The sequence below is a fragment of the Podarcis erhardii genome, assembly GCF_964252035.2.
Source record: "Podarcis erhardii genome assembly, chromosome: 12".
NCBI classification, from domain to species: domain Eukaryota; kingdom Metazoa; phylum Chordata; class Lepidosauria; order Squamata; family Lacertidae; genus Podarcis; species Podarcis erhardii.
Window position 1 is genome coordinate 37646679 of NC_138513.1, and position 20153 is coordinate 37666831.

General features: G+C 41.7%; 1 protein-coding gene across 4 annotated transcripts in view; it reads left to right on the forward strand.

Moving 5' to 3' along the window:
- The window catches only part of ANO10 (anoctamin 10), a 99192-nt gene that overhangs the window by 75630 nt on the left and 3409 nt on the right, over positions 1-20153 (forward strand). For 2 of the 4 annotated variants that reach the window (XM_081882083.1, XM_081882084.1), the window contains exon 13: positions 13169-13956. In XM_081882083.1, the coding sequence (XP_081738209.1) occupies positions 13169-13213 (45 nt within the window). In that variant the 3' untranslated portion in view covers positions 13214-13956. Of the gene's footprint in view, positions 1-13168; positions 13957-14404; positions 14551-20153 lie in introns of those variants that run through there. The other 2 variants (XR_014161521.1, XR_014161520.1) reach the window with 2 other exon arrangements.

The window sequence follows — 20153 nt, forward strand, 5'->3', positions numbered from 1 at the left end:
CAACTGCTTTAAACTGCATTTAATTTGCCCTCATTATACCCCACATTTCATCTACAACACTCACAAAAGCTTGGTTCTCAAGGACTTTCTTGGACTGGGAAGAGAATGTACCGCTTTTTGTAGGAAAGCCTTAAGGCAAACAAAAGCAAATGGCGAAACCTTCTCTAAATGAAAATGGAGGGGGCTAGTCAAAGGAAAGCTGTGAATTTAGGGCACCTTTCTAACTTGTACCTAGTATTTGCTTTCACTGATCTTAGGTTGATGTCAAGTTCACACTGTACTTAGGCCTGTCATGTTGAAGACAATACCTGCAAGAACTAACTTCTCTCTCAAATTGATATCGGTGAAAATTGTATTTAGGGATAAAGGTAAAGGTACCCCTGCCCTTACGGGCCAGTCTTGACAGACTCTAGGGTTGTGCGCTCATCTCACTCTAGAGGCCGGGAGCTGGCGCCGTCCGAAGACACTTCTGGGTCACGCGGCCAGCGTGACGAAGCTGCTCCGGCGAACCGGCACCAGAGCAGCACACGGAAACGCCGTTTACCTTCCCGCTATAAAGTGGTCCCTATTTATCTACTTGCACTTAAGAGTGCTTTCGAACTGCTAGGTGGGCAGGAGCTGGGACTGAACGACGGGAGCTCACCCCGCCGCGGGGATTCGAACCGCCGACCATGCAGTCGGCAAATCCTAGGCGCTGAGGTTTTACCCACAGTGCCACCCGCGTCCCTCATTTAGGGATACATGCATCTATCTTCATATGTCAGCTATTCATATATTTGTGGCTAAATTTTCCCAGCATCTCTTTATTTTCTGAATAAGAGTTTATTTCATGGGCGTTGGAATACTCCTATAGTTAAGGCAAGTAGCAACAATAAGGTCCAGCCATTATTCATTCCGTACCACAATGAACTTTCCACCAGAAGGATGAAGTTGCTTTGAAACCTGGGGTGCTTGCTAGGGCTAAAATGGTCTGGATGGTCTGGTGTTGTATTTGCAAAAAGATGAGAAGGGTTAAGTACAAACTTCCAGCACAGCACCACTTTGCTTAAAAATTGCTCAATGCCAACACCACTTTGCAACAGAAAAGATTTGGGAACTCAGTTGTCTAAAGTGATATTCTGCGTAAATCCCCTTGGAAGCCTATTTTAGAGGGGAAGAGACACTGATTTATACATTCACTGAACTATAAATAAATAAACAAACTATAAATCATTAAGGAAATCTTTCCTACCTAGAATCCATATGTTGCACGTTTTCTTTTTGCCTCTTTAAAATCTGGAAAATTTGCTTTGAATTTTTTAACTACTGGTATGATTATCAATTGTAATGGTGCTAGGAGCCAGAAGCACCATACTCCCTTTTTTTAACCTCAGTACCAGTCTTGCCCCTGTTGCATGAGGAGTCCCCTTTTCCCACTCCATATAACACCGGTCCTGAAAGACCTACATTAGCTCCCAGTACATTTCCGTGCACAATTCAAAGTGTTGGTGCTGACCTTTAAAGCCCTAAATGGCCTTTGGCCCAGTAGACCTGAAGGAGCGTCTCCACCCCCATCGTTCAGCCCAGACACTGAGGTCCAGCGCCGAGGACCTTCTGGCAGTTCCCTCCCTGCAAGAAGTAAGGTTACAGGGAACCAGGTAGAGGGGCTTCTCGGTGGTGGCGCCCACCCTGTGGAATACCCTCCTGTCAGATGTCAAGGAAATAAAGAACTATCTGACTTTGAGAAGACATCTGAAGGCAGCCCTGTTTAGGGAAGTTTTTAATGTTTGATGTTTTATCATGTTTTTAGTATTCTGTTGGAAGCAGCCCAGAGTGCCTGAGGAAACCCAGCCAGATGGGTGGGGTATAAATAATAAAATTATTATTATTATTAGGCATGGGTCAACTTCCAGGAGGATTTCGCTAGCAGTACAATAATTTGTCAATGAATATACAAATAGTCAAGTTACATCTGAGAGGGAGTGAAAATGACCTGAGAAGATCAAAGATTATGATTCCTCTTTGTGCAAGTGTTGCATATAAGCAGACTACCTCCTTTAACAGTTTGTTACAAAACTGTGTAGCATCAGGCCTAACCTGGAGACCTGGGTGGCTGTAGTACAGAAAAAGCCAAATTGTCCATGCCAGTTGCTCTATTCATCCCCCCTCCCCAATTCTTTGCTAGGTGATGGTGAACGTGTAATGAGATCTTTGCAGGAGTGATTCTTTAAAAAATGGAGTCGACTCTATTATGAACGGAAAGCTTCTGTATGAATGCTCTCTGGGGCAGAATAATACAATTAACAATACTTACCACTGTCAAATTCAATACATATAAAAGGATCACCACTTCCTTTCTAATTTCTTTGACCGTGACATTGGGATGCCTGTCATTGCACAGAATAAGAAATTTATACCTTTGTATGTGGTTCTTCAAGTGGTCCATGTTGACTCTCCAGGTTAGGTTGAACAGGCTCTGGGTTGCCAAGGCAACAATCTGCTGTCGTCTTGAGATGTTGGAGGGTGCTTAAATGGTAAGATTGCCTTCTGAGAGTGCGTTACTATATTTAACATTTTAGGGCCATTCAGAAAATTATCTTAACTACAAAAGGCTTTGAGCAGGCAGTGGGCTGCTGCAACGTGAACCTTCAGTCAAAGCTGAAATCTCTGGTGCGAAAATAGAGTCCAGAATTTATTCAGAGTAAAGTGGTCAGTGCTGCTTGATTTCTATTGGAGTGTTGTGATTTTTGAATCTTTGTCACATGGTACTTCCTTCAACCAATTCAATATTCCCTTGTGTGTTATAATGTGCTCACTATGTTCCCGCTGTGTTGCATAATAGTTAAGCAAGGCTTCTGTGGCCTAGTTCTTCTTTTGTGTGGCTTAAGTGCAGGGCTTTTAAGCAAAACACATTTATTTGGGTTTTAGGCACTGTTGTTATTCAATCAGCACACGTTGCAAGTGTCAGAGGTTCTTATGAGTATATATAATGTTCGGGTTTGGCTGGGCAGAAATTTCCCTTGAGCTTTTGGCCTGTGCTTACTCCCGAGACAGACGGATGCTGACCAGTCATTCCCACTAATCTTGCAAGTGCCCAACCTGTGATTTGGATTACCAAGGATCAGGATAGGCAGTATGTGCCATAAAGTAGATATTTAAAATGACACATTTCAGATTTGGCAGGGCTGCGAGGAAGATTATTTTCCGATTATATTTAGTCTCCATCCGCATGGTTTTGCTGTTGGTGTTGCTTTACAACGTGATTCCTTGCTGCCTGCTGTTTACTTCATATATACAGTATATATATTTGGTTTTTCAGATTAAAAGTTTACAGTCACATATTCAACATATAGCATAAAAACAAGATTCCAAGGAATCTCTTGGACTTCCCTCCTCTCTTTGGTGGATCCTTTTTTAAAATCATTTTCTCCTGCGTCTTTTGTAATCCAAATCTTTTACCTCTCCATTGTAGCCAAAATTCACCATTAAACTACAAGTGATATTGCAATTCTACTTAAAATGTTAACTGTTTACTATGGTCTTTAAGAAAAGTTATAAATTTTCCCCATTCCTTCTTAAAATTTTGGTCGTCCTGATTTCTGATTCTTCCGGTCATTTTAGCCATTTCGGCATAATTCATCAACTTGATGTGCCATTCTGTTTACTCCTTATCTGTTCATCACTTTCCAGGGTTTGTCCTCAGAAGCTGCATGGTTGCATTTTTATTTGCTTTCCCTATAAACTTGTACATGGCCATGAATATTTCCGAGGTGAAGTTAAATTTGGATCCAAGGCTGCCATAAAGAATGCTGTAGCCCTGTGACATACACTTCTGGATCACTTGGGCTTCCTTGACTCCTCTAGTCAGCAAGGATGGGGACCAAGTAAGAATGGGGACGTGACTGACATGCCAATTTTTACTCAGCCCACTGTTTAGTGTTACGTATATCTTGATTTCTCCTGCTCTGGAGGGTAAGACTCTAACCAATGGCTTCAAGTTACAATGCTTGCCAATGAGAAGGTGGGCGGTTCAAATTCCCGCAACGGGGTGAGTTCCCGTTGCTCTATCCCAACTCCTGCCAACCTAGCAGTTCAAAAGCATGCCAGTGCAAGTAGATAAATAGGTACCACCATGGCGGGAAGGTAAACAGAGTTTCCGTGCGCTCTAGTTTCCATCACGGTGTCCCGTTGTGCCAGAAGTGGTTTAGTCATACCAGCCACATGACCCGGAAAGCTTTCTGTGGACAAACGCCAGCTCCTTCAGCCTGAAAGTGAGATGAGCGCCGCAACCCCATAGCTGCCTTTGACTGGACTTAACCGTCCAGGGGTCCTTTACCTTTTCATCTTTTAACTTCAAAATGATTGTGGACTGCTAGTATACACTTCCGGGTTTGCTGTGTTCGCAACCCGAAGGTAACGTAACCCAACGGTCCACTGTATATATCATTTGTATTTGTCAACAAGCAAAAATCTCTGCTTAAATGCCAGCCTTTTTTACCACAGTTTCTTGCATCGTATTGTTAGAATGGAAAATAAAGACCATATTTTGTTCTCTAAGCATACAGCTGTATATGGCACTAGCCTTGGCTATATGTAGGACAATTCATATTCTTACAATAGTTAAATAATGCCTACATTTATATATTTCCTGTGACGATTTCTCCAAAATCCTTTATGCACACATAGGCCCCAATCCAGTACTAAGTTAAGGTGCACTTACATCTGTTGAAATGAATTGAATAACGGGCACACTCTTGGATTGCGGAGAACAATAATAACGACAAATGTTTATGGCTTCAAAATTTCCAGAATGTTTATATCTCTACCTATTCCTGTGTGCTGGGTGCTCATACGATGCAGTCTTTCTTTAAAAAGAAATACTGTTGTATTCTGGGAGACATAATTATTGACAAAGTGTTTTGGTCTGACTATGCCTTTGAAATACGACCACATTGCCAACCATCAATCAGATTATAGCAGTGCCATAGATACAGCTACATATTTTCTGTGTGTGGGGTGGGTGGGTTAATATTATTGTCTGACAGATGATCATTCATGACTTTTTATAGACAATTCTTTGAAATTCCCAAGCCATTGCCAACCAATCTCTGTTGGCTTCTAGCTCTCGATTTGTTTTAAAATAAAGACCACAGAGCAGTACCGTGCTGTTTGTGAAACACCTATTAAAAAGGGTGGTTCAGAATGGCATGGCATGTGTGCTTAATCTGTTTCATATAAATGTGCTGTGAAAGTGCTGGGTCAATATGGATATTGTGCAATCTGTTCTAAACAGCCAGTTGCACAGTCAGTGTAATATGTGGCAGACAGTTATAGATCTCAGGAGTCCTTTCATCAGTGCATGCATCGAATTAATCTGCTCATAAATGCTCATTCAGAGAGTGCCAGAAGATGGTCCTGGTTGGTTGCCATGGCAGATATTATTCTTCATGCTCCTCTGAGAGGTATATTTTTATGAACTGTGAATCTTTTTTCTCAAGTTTATCACAGGAGCAGGCTGTGGTTAGTGTGTGTTTTCTCCACTGACGGACCCACTCCCCTGTCTGATTCTTGCTTTCCTCTCTGTTTCATTATGTTCCCATCAAAATATTTTGAGAGGGGTTTTTTTAACCACTCTTCATTTTATGGAAATCTATTTTTCATTGTAAGGAGAAAACTCCCCCACCACAAAAACGAATGGAAATATTGCCATGCACAGCAATGTCTAACCAGAATTGCTAGACATGCCTGCAAAAGAACAAGTTAGAATCTCCTGATAAGCAGATATGTCCGAGCAGAGAGCAAAAAATGTTCAAAGATTTTTTCAGACTGCAGACATTTGTCTTTAACAAAGAGAAAAACATTAGTCCCCTACATGGCTAGAGGATTGAATGAACTGATAGTGTTTAATTAATCTTAATTGTTTAAAGGCACGTCACCAAATTCAATATTACATTGGCCTATATGTTGCTGTCCTGTTTTACAAAATGTTTTTGGTCACACACAAAAGCCCACATGCACTAGATTTTAGTGGGCAGGTATAAAAGGGTTTTTGCTTTGCTTTTCTGGCTGCAGGAACTTGCTCCCAGGCCAGCTTGCCAAAGCACTTTCCGTTGGTGAGGGTGTGCGTTGAGTGTTAAGTGCTGCAAGTTGCTGCCAGGAAGAAGCCAAAAGCCATTGTCCGGCCACTTCATTGTGTACATGACTTTTGCTTGAATGCATGCAGTTGCCTCTCTTGGGCTGTAGCCAAATGTTTAAAGCATATATAGAAGGAGTAAGCTAAAATGACATGTTCCAGAGTGCAGTTGTCTTACAGTGATTCCTAACAGAACATTCTTTTAGCACTTCAACAACAAAATCTCCTGGTCACTTAGGGTGAACCATAACAAACCGTATTAAAAAGACAGAGCTGGGATTTCAGAGGAACAAACAAACCACATTGAAGGAATACGACGAACCAAAGAACCAAGCTTTCCATATTTTCTAACTTCTTTTTCTAAGATGTGTTCCATCATCATGGGGTTCAGAATATATATTTTTTTCAGGATTAAATTGGTTTGCATAATAGTGGAGTCTGTATGATTTCATCTCTCTCTCTCTCTCTCTCTCTCTCTCTCTCTCTCTCACACACACACACACACGGTTTTTTCCTGTACTGCCTGATAATTATTTGTACAGCTCTTAATTATTGTATTCAGGCGTTTTAGACACAGTGTTGCATATGCTTCCCTTAGTATGGTCCAGTAAACTCAGTGCAGAATCTTTGTTGGTAGAAAGTTTGGCAATTTCAGCCCTTATTCACTTTCTCCTTTCATTTATTTATTGGGGTTTTATACCCACCCTTCACCCTAAGATCCCAGGGTAGGTAACAACAGTTAAATATGTAGCACGTTTTCAGAAGTAAGAGCTTGCAGAAACTGGAAGTTTCCCATTTGAGCATATATCTATGTGCATTCATTGCAAGGGAAAGTTGTCCGTGCATCTGAAAAAGTAAAATAATAATTAGTTGCCGAGCTCTGCAAGGAGATTGAACTAGTATGCTTTTTAAGGAGTGAGGTTATTGCTGTGGAATTGGATTGTCTTTTGCTAATGTTCTGCTATACTGAGGTTCAACAGCATTCATGTAATTAGCAGTTTCATGAATGTGTAAAAGTAAATATCTCCCCAATGCAAATAGCAAGCATGGGGACAAATCCGTCTTGCGATCATAGTGGGGACCCCATGCCAAGGCCTTCACTGGGCCCCCAGGCCTTCCATTTTATTTTAAAAACTCATTCATGGACCTGAGTGAATGGCATCTCATCTTGTTTGGCCCTGTATTATGTTTGTCTTAAATTTGTTTTAATCTGCTAGAGGCTGAGAGGCAAGGGAAAAACATATTTAAAGAAAATATCCAGCATAAAGCACTTGGAAGTCCTGCAGACTTCAGTGAAAGAGATTTCAGCACGTTGAACTCAATGGCCTTGGAAGCACTTAACTTGATTCCATTATGCTATGAGTAAATATAATTTTTAAAATATTTTTGGCTGAGATATCTTCACTGTCGAGCTGTGAATGGCTGCTCCATCCTAAGCCACGATAGCCAGAATTTTAGTAGAAAGGGAATTGCTTTAGTGAAGGGAATTGAATGCCTTTCTTCTTTCCACACTTACAGCTGTAGTAGACTAAGTCAAGACCTTTTTTGTATAATGGGCTTTGTCAATATGCAGGTAGTAACGTCAGAAGTCTGGAGGATAAACTAAGCTCTCGGTTTTAAAAAAAATTTTATTATCACAGACAAATCCTCCTCGAGGCGCTGCATGAAAAGGCACAGCAGAGAAACTCCTTAGAGCTTGGAACATCCTAAGTAACTTGTTTTTCCCTTTCCCATCATAAGTCAGTTATTCAGTAACAGCCAAAAAGAAGGATGAAAAAGCCTGGCACCTTGCAGCCTGACACAGCTAGTCTTCCGGAATTAATTTTCTCCGATTGTCCTATTCACAGATGAAACCCCACCATTAAATGAGATTTAATTACATTCAGGCATAGACCGGGGCCTGTGATTTCTATCAGCTCTTGAGTGGCGTGCCGTTGTGCGAGGAGCCATTGCTCAGGAAATGCCATCTGCCTTCCAGCACCTTTTGCTGTGGGGTCGTCTGTCAATTGGGATGTGTCATATTCACAGCAAGCGGCCTTGCCTTCCGCAGCGTATTAACTCGCCGGCCCGCATTTTGCTAATGCTAGATTGTCTTGGGGCGGGGAGAGGGGATGTCATGGCGAAGCTTCCCGCTGTTGAAAACAGCAAGGAAGACTGTTTGCTTCGCATCCGCATGGTAATAGACATCTTCCTGATCTTTATAGGAAGGGGGTAAGACTAGGGCACATGCATAGAAGACTCCAGGTACCACCAATTTCAGCGTTATTGTGTTGCAGTAAAGTGGGGAAGAGCTGAGAGCCTGGAGGAGAGCAGTTACCAGTTGCAGTAGATTGTCCCAAGATAGACGAATGCAATGTAAGACAGCACCATACATAACCTATGGTTACATAAGCCCAGAAACTGAGGTCCAGCTCCAAGGGCCTTCTGGAGGTTCCCTCACTGCGAGAAGTGAAGCTACAGGGAATCAGGCAGAGGGTCTTCTTGGTGGTGGCGCCTGCCCTGTGGAACGCCCTCCCATCAGATGTCAAAGAAATAAACAACTATCTGACTTTGAGAAGACATCTGAAGGCAGCCCTGTTTAGGGAAGTTTTTAATGTTTGATCTTTTATCACTATTATTATTATTATTATTATTATTATTATTCTGTTGGGAGCTGCCGAGATGGGCAGAGTATAAATAAATTGTTGTTGTTGTTGTTGTTACAGTAGTTCCCAAATGTTTTTTGGGGGGTTCACTGTACCTTGGTTTCATAAACTGCCCCCTGCCCTACAAAATGGATTGTTCAGAATAGCTGTTTGAACAACCCACTAAGGAAGATAACAATAACCATTAATTGCACATTTATTCTGAAGCCAATGAAAACTAGTTTAGTTCCACAAAATTGATGAACTTGATGCAGTGATACCAGCTTTTCAAAGTAGTCATTTACACCTCCAGCCCCACCTCTCCCCAGTCACCTCCTTGCTTCTTAGCGCCCCTCTAGGTAATCCCCCCCCCACAGGGGATGGTACCACCCACTTTGCATACCACTGATCTAGTAGATTTTGCATGAGTGGTATTTTGAAGAGCTAAATACCACCAAGTAGGACCCATAACAAAAACTGGCAGGGTAGAGCACTCCTGGTCAGGATACTTTCTACACATCCCCCTTCCATCTAGTGTTCCATTCGCCAACCAACAAAAGAAAAACACAACCTGCCAACTACTGAGGATATTCCGCTTCTTTCTAAACATCCCCCACCCTGCTTCTGCAAGTCCTGTGGTTCTACCAAACCACTTCTCCCTTGTGGGTGGTTTCATTTTGGCCAGTTAAGGAACCACTTTCAGGAGAATGAGCTTCACTATTAGTATACATTCTATTCTTTGGGAGAAGAAAGGGCTAAGGAGCAAACCCTACAGAAATTTGGAGTGGAGTCGCTAAGATGGTTGGCTATCGCCTTGTATGCCTCCTTCCAGGAACTCCTGCAGCCAAGCTGGTGCCAAACGTATTGCTCTGCTTTCCTTTAGACCACCTCAGTGAGGCTGAGCAGTGGATATTGTCGTCTGGGCAACCCAGGAGCTTCAGACACACTGCCCAGGCTTGCACCCAGGAGAGGTCACTTTGGTGCTGCTAATGCAGCAAAAACAACGCAGGAGGCAGCACTTACGAGTTACCGATCTTTGCAGCCACAGCAGGCGCCATGATTCTCCAGCGGTTTGATTTCACTCCTGGAGGTGCACTTCATTGTGTCTCAAGACTGATGAATGCCAACCAATTTGTATATAGGATTTACTCTTAGATCCTGACTTAGATCCACCAAGGAACTCAAGGCAGTGTAGGCGGTGTCTCCCCTCCCTCATTTTATCCTCATAACCCCCCTGTATGGTGGTCCCAAGCTCATATCTGGAGCTGCACAGCTGAACCTGCATCTCCCGGTCCTAATTCAATACTCTCTAACTGCTACACCACCCCCAGATATCCGAAACCGCTCCTAGTTTTGATATGTAAACCAGATTACTTCCCCATTCATTCTTTGAATACAGTTTTTATCAAGTGCTATTACCTTTGTGATTTATCTCAGGCTTTTAAGCAAGGAACACCCCCTTTTTTTGTTAGCATCTCTATTGTAGCATTTTTAAGGTCACTTCTCATTACCATAGAAAGTGCTTCTTTTGAGAGTGTGATGCTTACGAGTTTTTACTTGGATTGTTGGGGAAAGGGAGTACAGCTTTGGCGCTTTTTTTGCTCTTCTCAAGGATCTATCTTGTTTACTGCCATTGAATCCTCTTGGCAAAGCTCAAAGTGGAGCTCTCTTTGAGCAGTCAAAGGTCTGGTTGTTTTCACTGCCAGTGTGTTCCCATCTGACCACTCGGTGGCATGCCGTGAAATGTTTGCAAAGCTCTTTGGGGCCAAAGTCGCCCACATCAGATTTGACACCATATGCGAAGCAGGTCAGAGAGGGGTCCTTGGAGCACTGAGTGTTCAGCCCTCCAGGGATCAGTTTCAGTTGTGGCCTGAGGTTGTGGCCAGAGTACTTTCAGGGTGAGCTTCATGTGCCTTTTTGAACTTGGTCCATCCTACCTTGTAGAAACTAGTCAAAGAGGATTCGCTGGGTTGGTCTAGGGCAGCGGTTCTCAACCTGTGGGTCCCCAGATGTTGTTGGACTACAACTCCCATCATCCCTGAGCTCTGGCCTTGCTAGCTAGGGATGATGGGAGTTGTAGTCCAATAACATCTGGGGACCCACAGTTGAGAACCGCTGGCCTAGGGGGTGGGTAATGCTTTGCTGCAGAAGGGGGTGATGGTCACCACCAGGGCTGGGAAAATATACAAAAGGAGCATACAGTATGCATAGGGCCTCAAGGGGAGGGGAACACCACAGAAAATTCCCGTTGCTGGATTTTTAACATTAACGGTCACAAATGGCTCGGCCGAGTATTCATTTTCTCAGCTGAAGTATATTAAAAATCCCAACAGAGCAGGGCAGGCAGGATGCCTTATCTCGACTAAGTATTGTATATAAGCAGATGCATTACGTAAGATTAGTTTTGAGGATCCGATCAAAGACTTTGCAGTTAGGAAAAAAAAATAGGAGAAAGAAATTCAAATATAAATAAAGTGGAAGTATACAAAAATAAACATGATTTTCCAACTTACCGGAAGAATAAGAAATCAAGATAACAAACTTTTTGTAAAAGAATGGAAATGGTTTATTGAATATTTACAGATAAATTGTGAACAGATAAAAACATTAGCAGGGTTATTGTAATAACCTGCAGTTTTGTAAGAGTATATATTTACAGTAGATAATTAAATGAGCAAGTGAAATGAATTTGGATATGCAGAAGATATTAAATAATAAATGTAAGGAACTGCAGAATGAGGGGGAAGGAAGTCAAATTTTGAAATTGATTGTAAAACTAATGAAATGTATAAATTTGAAAAGAATGAATGAATGGATAAATAAATAAATAAATAAATAAATAAATAAATAAATAAATAAACAAACAAACCATACAAAAGGACTGCTCATCCATCAAAAAATAACATATAGCCTACGATATCACCTTTACCACATGTGTGCCCATTCAGCCACTTCGATTGGCAGAATTGGCACTACGACAGATGCCACTTAAAATTCCTTTTCCGGATTTGTAAGAACTCTGTTTAGTGTGGCAGCGTCTAAACTTTGGAACTCCCCATCTTTTGAGATCAAGCTGGCACCTTCACTGTATTCTTTCTGGCGCCCGCTGAAAACATTCTTATTTAGACACTTAGAAGGTTGAGGTGATGTTAATCTGTTTTGGTATTTTAACTTTTGTACGTTTTAAAGTATAGATGTGAATTTTTCTTGATTTTGCTGCTTTATCTTTTGTTATCTGCTTTGAAGATTTTTATAGTCAATTATTTACAAAATTCATTTGTTTAATAAATGAAGAATCATAAAACAGTTTACGCAGTTTCCAAGATTTGTGCTGTATATAGTGAGCACAGCAGAACAGAACACCTCTTCTGATTCTACATTTGCCATAAATTGCAGCACAATAACTTGAGCAAATTGCTTCGGGATAAACGATTTAGTCCAAGTCTGATGGGTCATGAATTCAATAGTACTTTGTATTCTGCCTTCTTCTGATAGTTTTACTATTAATTAATGTAGCAGTGGCTTCTTCTTTTTTAAGGGCTAACTAAATGGAGCAGCAAAGCTGCCTAAAGGAGAATTTGAATGCCATCGTTCAGCTCTGGAGATTTCTGTTACAGGGACTGCACAACATTGTGCAACAGGAACAGAATTAAACTTGCTAATAGTTGATCTGGAAGTGTAGCTTCATCGTTTTGTCGTTTTGAATATATTTTACATTTGAAAGATATACAGAATGCGTCCAGTGGTTTGCTGGAGCCATGGCCCTTCCTTCTGCCCAAAAGACTTTCCTTGCCATTTCATAAGCACAGCACAGAACTCTCCTTTCGAGCAACAAGCATGACAAAACAGTTCTGTGGTCCCATAATTTGGTGGTGGTTTTCAATATATAAAATCCCATATCACTCGGTGCACTTCTTTCTTTCTTTCTTTCTTTCTTTCTTTCTTTCTTTCTTTCTTTCTTTCTTTCTCTCTCTCTCTCTCTCTCTCTCTCTCTCTCTCTCTCTTTCTTTCTTTCTTTCCCAGTTAATTTTTATTGCTTTTCAAAAAATTAAACAAATTAACATCAAATTATTTCAAATTTAATACAAATTTAAAAGTTGATCTCCCATCCTGCTACATTGATGTTTCTGTTCCCTTCCTTACTTGCTGCTCAATGTTGCATACATTTCCTAACTCCATTGCAAATAACCTCCCTGTAACCTCACTTTTCACGGTAAGGGAACTTCCAGAAGGCCCTCGGAGCTGGATCTTAGTGTCTGGCCTGAATGACGGGGGTGGAGACGCTCCTTCAGGTATACAGGACTGAGGCTGTTTAGGGCTTTAAAGGTCATCACCAACACTTTGAACTGATCAACTGGATGGGGTTCATTCAAACCTTCAGGCCCACTGTGTTTGCTTAACTTCCCTCATTTTTCTGCCTTTTTTCTTTCAGCAAATGAAGTTGGTGGCAGAGTCCCTGAAAGAACAAGCAAACTAGGATGCTAAACTGAGCAGCTGTGGAAGGCTATAGACTACACGAGAATTAACAGCAAGACATGCATGGTATTTGTACTACATTCTAGCACTCCATAATATAGCATTACCTATCCTTATTCACCACTAAAAGTCTCATTGAAAGAATATGATTATTTATTTTCCCCCTCCGCATACGCTGCCTGTGCCAGCTCTGGTTTACCATCTAAATAGCACCAATGTGAGGCAGCAGTACTTAATGCACAGCTTCATATCCCCCAAAGCAGTTGAGCAATTGCATCCTTCTGCTAGAATATCTAGTCATCATTATTTTCTGTAAGCGGCTTATTAGATGGTTCCCTGCATTTATGAAGGAATTAATCCAAGTCTTGTTTACTGTAAAATGTGATGTATAAATCTGTCCTATAGGACCAATCCAGCCCAAGGTTTTGGATCTTTTTAAAGAAAAAAAAAATGTGTACTGTAAAATGTATGAGACTGAGTATTACAATATTTTAAGCTTAAAACCTGTGCCTTGTCAAGTTATTAATTTTAAGGAGCTGGGCAGGGAAGAATTCAGCATGCAGCAAAGCTCACTCAAAGTGATGCATCCTCACTGAGATGTACAAATTTAACCCTGCTTGTATATTCTTTCTGCTCATCATTCACTTCCATTTTGCCGGGTCATGAGATATAGGATGTATTATACAATGGTTTTATCTGACCAGCAGGAGAGCCATTAAAAATATCTAATCATTGTGCATCTAATTTTTCCTGTGTGTACCAAGATCTTTCTTTGTGGCTTTCAGGCTTTCAATTTTGAGAACTTTTAACCCAAGATCCTCACATTGACATGGCATGAGGCCAGCGATTGTTTTCTAGTGCGTAGGTGTGGCCTGCCCTAGAGGCAAAACTTCCTTCTCTGGAAAACCTTTTGAAGTCTAGATAAGACTCTAGTTCAATACTGTAGCTACTAAGACTGTTGGATTTATTATATAGTAACATCTGGTATTAACAATGGTGCAGATCAAAGTCCAGCATGCACACCAACTTTCTCCTAGCACTGCGGTCACAACCCAGACAGAAGTAAATTGTCTGGGTTCAGGGCTTGTTTATTGTTTTACAATGGAGTAGTCACAAGGCTTGTTTACTGGTCTTCCCAACTAAACAGCAGTTGGGAAATCATTTTGATAGCTCAACCTCTTTTGTTTTGCAGATGCATTGAACCACAAAGTGTTATAGTCATACCTTTTGTTACTTTCAGCCAGGAGCACGGTGGCGTCTGCCCCTCCATAATAACCTAGGTGCCTTCATCAGATGTTCAGCTTTAATTAAACAGACAGATGCAACCAAAATTTCTACAGACATACATAATTTTATTTGTATGCCTCCTTTTTACCATGCTCAGGGAGGCTTACAACGTAAAACAAATGCATAGCTGCAACATAACAAAAGCAGCTATAAACAATAAAAAGTATTTTATAAAATACACAGCCCAGTATTTCCAGCAAGAAAACCTGCTTTTGCCATCTGGTGTTCTGACCAAACATAGGATGACCAGCAAGCCTGAGGCACTTTTAGAGTAGTTAAATGAAACTATCTGCCAGCTGAGCCAAACTAAATGGTCACACTTCCACCATTCAGGCACTTCTGTTGACCTCTAGGCTTTGCCTCACTTGTACTGCTAGTTAAAATGAGCCTAATAAAGCCGGTTGAAGAGGGTGTTTAACATGCTGTGCAGTTGCACTAATAATAATAATAATAATAATAATAATAATAATAATAATAATAATTTCAGTATTCTGTATTCCAGCATTCAGTGTATTGTAGTCCAAAGTCATCCAGTTGGTCAGAGCATGGTGATGTTAATGGCAAGGTTGCAGGTTCGAGCCCCATATGGGACAGCTATCTGTTCCTGCATTGCAAGGGGTTGGACTAGATGGTCCTCAGGATCCCTTCCAACTCTGCAACTCAACCATGAGAGAACAGAAAGTGGCCTTTCATGGTTTTTGAGAATTGCCCTTCCTTACAGCCAGGCAACTTTTCTCAACCATGGTTCTTGGTAAACTTTGAAGGGCAAGAGCTCAGCAGAACATGCCCCCTGGCCATTCCGCCATAGTGTGCGTCCACCCCCACTCCTAAAAACAGCAAGAGAGCTATGTTGCATCATTATAGAGAGAAAATCAGCCATATGTATGCAGCGTTCTGCCCAATTTATTAGGATCAGCTGGCAGGCTGCGGAAAAGCAAACCAACATGGGGCAGTAGAATGGTTAGCAAGTAGGGTTTTAGCTTGAGAGACTTGGGCTCACTTCCCTGAAATCTTCTGGCTGCAGGAGTCCAACTTGGGAACCCATTAAGCTTTAGATACGTATCTACAGGCAGCTGAAATACAGCTCCTAGCTTTAATTAGGTAAAAAGACAAGAATCCAACTTGCAAAGTAGCACTGAAGACTTTTGCTGCCAAGGAAAAGGGCGACAGGGCATCTTCCCTTCCCCATCCACTAACACAACCTGCCTAGACTGGCAGTTAATACATCAGCCCTGGTGATGATGGGATACTTTGGCAGCCATGTAATTGGTACATAAATGAAAAAGTGTCCCCCAGTGAAGCAGCAAGCTATGCAAGCACAGAGCATTAGACTAATAGTTTGAAGTAGGAACCCATCAATGAAAAGTACTCCCTACCCGCCATGTCATTATTTTGCTCATTCTGTTTTCCTCTGCCATCACAAAAAACAGTAAAACTTGGAAGCCCCATTTCTACCTCATTTGCTTGCCAGAGCAGATGAAAAAAAGGCCCAGATCTGTGGTTCCTTCACATTCCTCCTCCACTATATCACTGGTCAGGAAGCATTATCTCCCTGGTAAAATTGTGCGTAGCAAGCAAATAATACTACATTTAGACATGAAACACTGTGCGGAAAAGAGAAACCTCCTTTATAATGTCCTCTACATTCCTGCCAACCTAGCAGTTTGAAAGCACGTCAAAGTGCAAGTAGATAAATAGGTACCGCTCCAGCGGGAAGGTAAACGGTGTTTCCGTGCACTGCTCTGGTTCTCCAGAAGCGGCTTAGTCATGCTGGCCACATGACCCAGAAGCTCCCTTGGCCAATAAAGCGAGATGAGCGCCGCAACCCCAGAGTCGGTCACGACTGGACCTAATGGTCAGGGGTCCCTTTACCTTTACATTTGTGCTTTCAAACAAAAACTTAATATAAACCGTATTTTCTTCTTGCAATCAATGCACGATTCGGAGTTGCACATCTGGAGGGGGCTGGATAAAACCAAGGTCAAATTTAGCAGAAGTTAATACGTAAGGGCAGCGCAAATCCATATTATGCCCACTTTAAAGCTTAAGCAGAGGTCAAAGGAGCAAATACATTAGGATAATATTACGCAAGCTGCAATTATCAGAAATGCACATGGACAGGAAATCGGGAACCTGATCAATCACCTTGACATAAATTCAACTTGGTCCATTTCAGTGGAGCGTTATGCATCATCAGAAATACAATTTGTTGCATTTTCTACAATCTGAACACAGGCACAATTAGTTCTGTGGCTTTCATGTTTTTGAAAATGTAGATAGTCACAGCAGTGATAATTATTAATGTGATAATTAACAATTTGATAATTATCGGGGGGGGGCGGGGAGAAAGTTTAACCTTTTCCTTGCCGGTTGTGTAGCCCTGATGGAAAACACAAGTTTGAAGCTATTTGCATTCAAAAGAAACTCCTAGTGGGTGCTAGCATGGGATTTCCTCCCAAAACCATAATGGGCCTACCACAAGGAATGTCAACATGGTGCCTTGCAGAAGTTGTTGATCCCATCAGCTTCCGTAAGCATACCCAAGGATCAGGAATGAAGGCAGCTGTAGATCGCCAAAACCATGTTGGCTATCCGTGACAAATTCAGGACTGCAACAGGGGAGGAGCAGGAGAGGAAAGGATTAAACTCCCTTTCCCTGTGTCAAGGGCCAGGAGTCAACTTTGGCTGCTGAACAGCAGCCTGAAGGGGGAGAAGGCAGAGTGACTCCACCTGCAGCTGATCAGCCTTCAAGGACTCAGAGGAGAAGGCACTGATGAGAACCAACTGGCTTCAGCCTTCTTAAGCAGAGCTTCCAGCAGCAGTCAGATGCTGGCAACAATGCTTGGCCTGATCTTGCTGCTTCCTGCTCGTCTTGACCCCAAGATCATCGGATTCCCTGACCTCTGGACCATTAGACCACATGGATTGCTGTTCACCCGCTCCTAGGACTGGACCTGACTTTGGATGCTGACTCTGTCTCCAGGCAAGAACACCTCAGAGACTCTTCTGCTTGGCTGGCCTCCAGCTCCTCTGAACTCTGCAATCCTGGTACGTTTTGGCCCTTTCTTCAGCAGTTGCATTTTGAGATAAATGCATGCGCGCGCACACACCTCCCCACATACTCACTTTCAGTTGTTGGTTTTATCTTCAGGGTGCAGAAGAGAAGCAGCCCCTAATTTTGAGTCACCACCCCCATTCCATCTTCAGTGGAAAACCCTTTTGACTTTTCCTTTCTCCGAGGCCACCTGCCTAATCTGCAATATTTCACTTTTGCATCTAAAACCCAACTTAATGCAAAACTTTGTGTTGTTATGTTCTACAATGATAGGATTTTTGTTTTCCAAGGAGCTTTAGTTATTTTAACCAAGGCAGGTGAGATGGTTGGGATGGCAGTATAAAAACAAGCTAACTGTTGATATTTAAGCTTAAAGTTCCCAGTGAATCCTAACCGTATATGAGCAATCTCTCTCATACACTGGTGTAATCAGGTTACAAGGTAGAACTGGCGATCGTAATGCCATAACAGCAATGGTTACAGTCCTTTATATACAGTGGTACCTCGGTTTTTGAACATAATCTGTTCTGGAAGACTGTTTGAGTTCCGAATCATTCAAAAACTCAATATGGAAGCCTCAAAACAGAAGCCACGTTTCATGTTAGACTTCTGAGGCGCGTTCGAAAACCGAAGCATTTACTTCTGGGTTTACGGCATTCGAAAACCGAGATATTCATCAACAGAGACGTTTGAAAACCGAGATGCCACTGTATATACATGCAAATTTATGTATATCGGCCACTTTGATTCATTAAAACAATTGGGGGGGGGGTCACATTGAAAAGAGGAAGTGGAGACCAGAGTAAAAAAGCCAATGACCTAGAGATATATGAAAAAATGGCATTTTTACCCTTCTCCATGATTGCAGCTAGCACTGATAGAAGGCAAAACAGTGAATACTGAGGAGTGGGTTTTTTTTGGGGGGGGGTGTTCATTCATGCATTTTAAACAGCCTCAGGAATGGGAGGGGGGTGGAATCTTTAGCAGCAGCCAGAAGCATATCCATGCTTGCAGAATATAAGATACAGTAATATTAGCTGTCAATTTATTGATTAAGCCCACAGACTTCACATTAAAATATTATACGCTGTACAGAAACAGAATACAAATTCATCAAATATCTCTGTTAGCAGCCAGGAAAACATGACATTGATTTTTACTGGTGGCTTCATTACTCTCAACACGAATTTAGCTAGTTTGTGTCATAAACTTTATATTCAAAGGTGGTGAAAAATAACATTCAGAGTTATAGTAGCCAGGATACCAAATTACTAATAGATTATTTGATTAAATTGTATTGTGTTTTGTAGAATGCAATTTTGTGTGTTTGTGTGTGAGGTCTGTTGACTGGATTAATGAACTGATTCATATCAACTATTTTGCCCCAGCGTTCATCTGCACATAGAATTTTCAAGGGGACTGACAGAAATTACATGAATCTAGAGCTTTCATGGGAGTTTTTCCTGGAAAGCGCCCTTTACCAGAGGCCATTTTATGAAAAAGCATTTTAAAGCAGCATCTCTTCAGCTGGTGAAGCTGCGCTGAATATTTTATTCTAAGCCATTTCAGATGACTTGACCCAGGGGCAGGGAAGGAGGGAGAGAGAGAGAGAGAGAGAGAGAGACGCAAACTCTGTGTGCAGTTCTCACCCGTATGCAGAGAGTAGTTTTGGACTGTAGTCAAATCTGGATTGCAAGCCCAAAGGCGGAAAATTGCAGTATGGTTTGAGGCAGCTAACACACTACTCAGCATCCTTCCAAGCTCTTTCCTAATAAAGTAAATTTGTTTCTGTTAACTCTGGACTGGCAGGTGGTTTCAAAAAGGTTGTGATCAAAGAAACTTTGATTAATCCACGATACCCAGCCCTTTTATTTTCAAATATAAGGAGGGGTGTGTGTGTGGAAGAGATGGGACTTGCAGACATCTCAGGATGTCAAATTTGTTGCTCTTCTGACCACGTCTGTCTAAGTGCCCCCACAACCTGACCAAGTCAGATAAAGTCATTTTATATTGTCCATTAGCTCCGTTTTCTTCAGGCTTGTCTTATGATTGAGTTTAAAAAGTTAAATTTTAAATTCCTGCTATTCCATTTCTATCTATAAAGAATTTTCATTTCCAACCTTTAATGATGAATAAATCTTATGTTTTTATTTCATTTTTTGTCGCATTCGTCCTAAACAAATGTGAAGTCCTATCGTCTGGAGCCTTGGGTGAATTGCTAGCAAATTCAATGCTGTCATATTCTGTTTCCAAGGAAGGTAGTATACGGAGTATAGTCATCCAATTAGCACCTCCCCCAAATTTTTGCATTTTTAAATATGGGCTTTGGAGCCTTTTTTTTAAGGGGAGCGAGAGTCCACAAACACACCCGTACAGATTTTCTCCTTCCAGTAGTCTCATCAAAACTTTTTTTTCCAAGATACAAAACACAATGACTAACACCCAAAGAACAAGACACTTCCTGTTCACAGGAGTGGTAGATACAAGAGCTAGCGAGAGTGTGTCTCATGCTCTTTGGAAAACTTCAGAAGTTGCCATATTTTTTCCTGCACGTGTACAGTTTCCAATGCGTGACCGCATAGAGAGCCACTCTAGATGT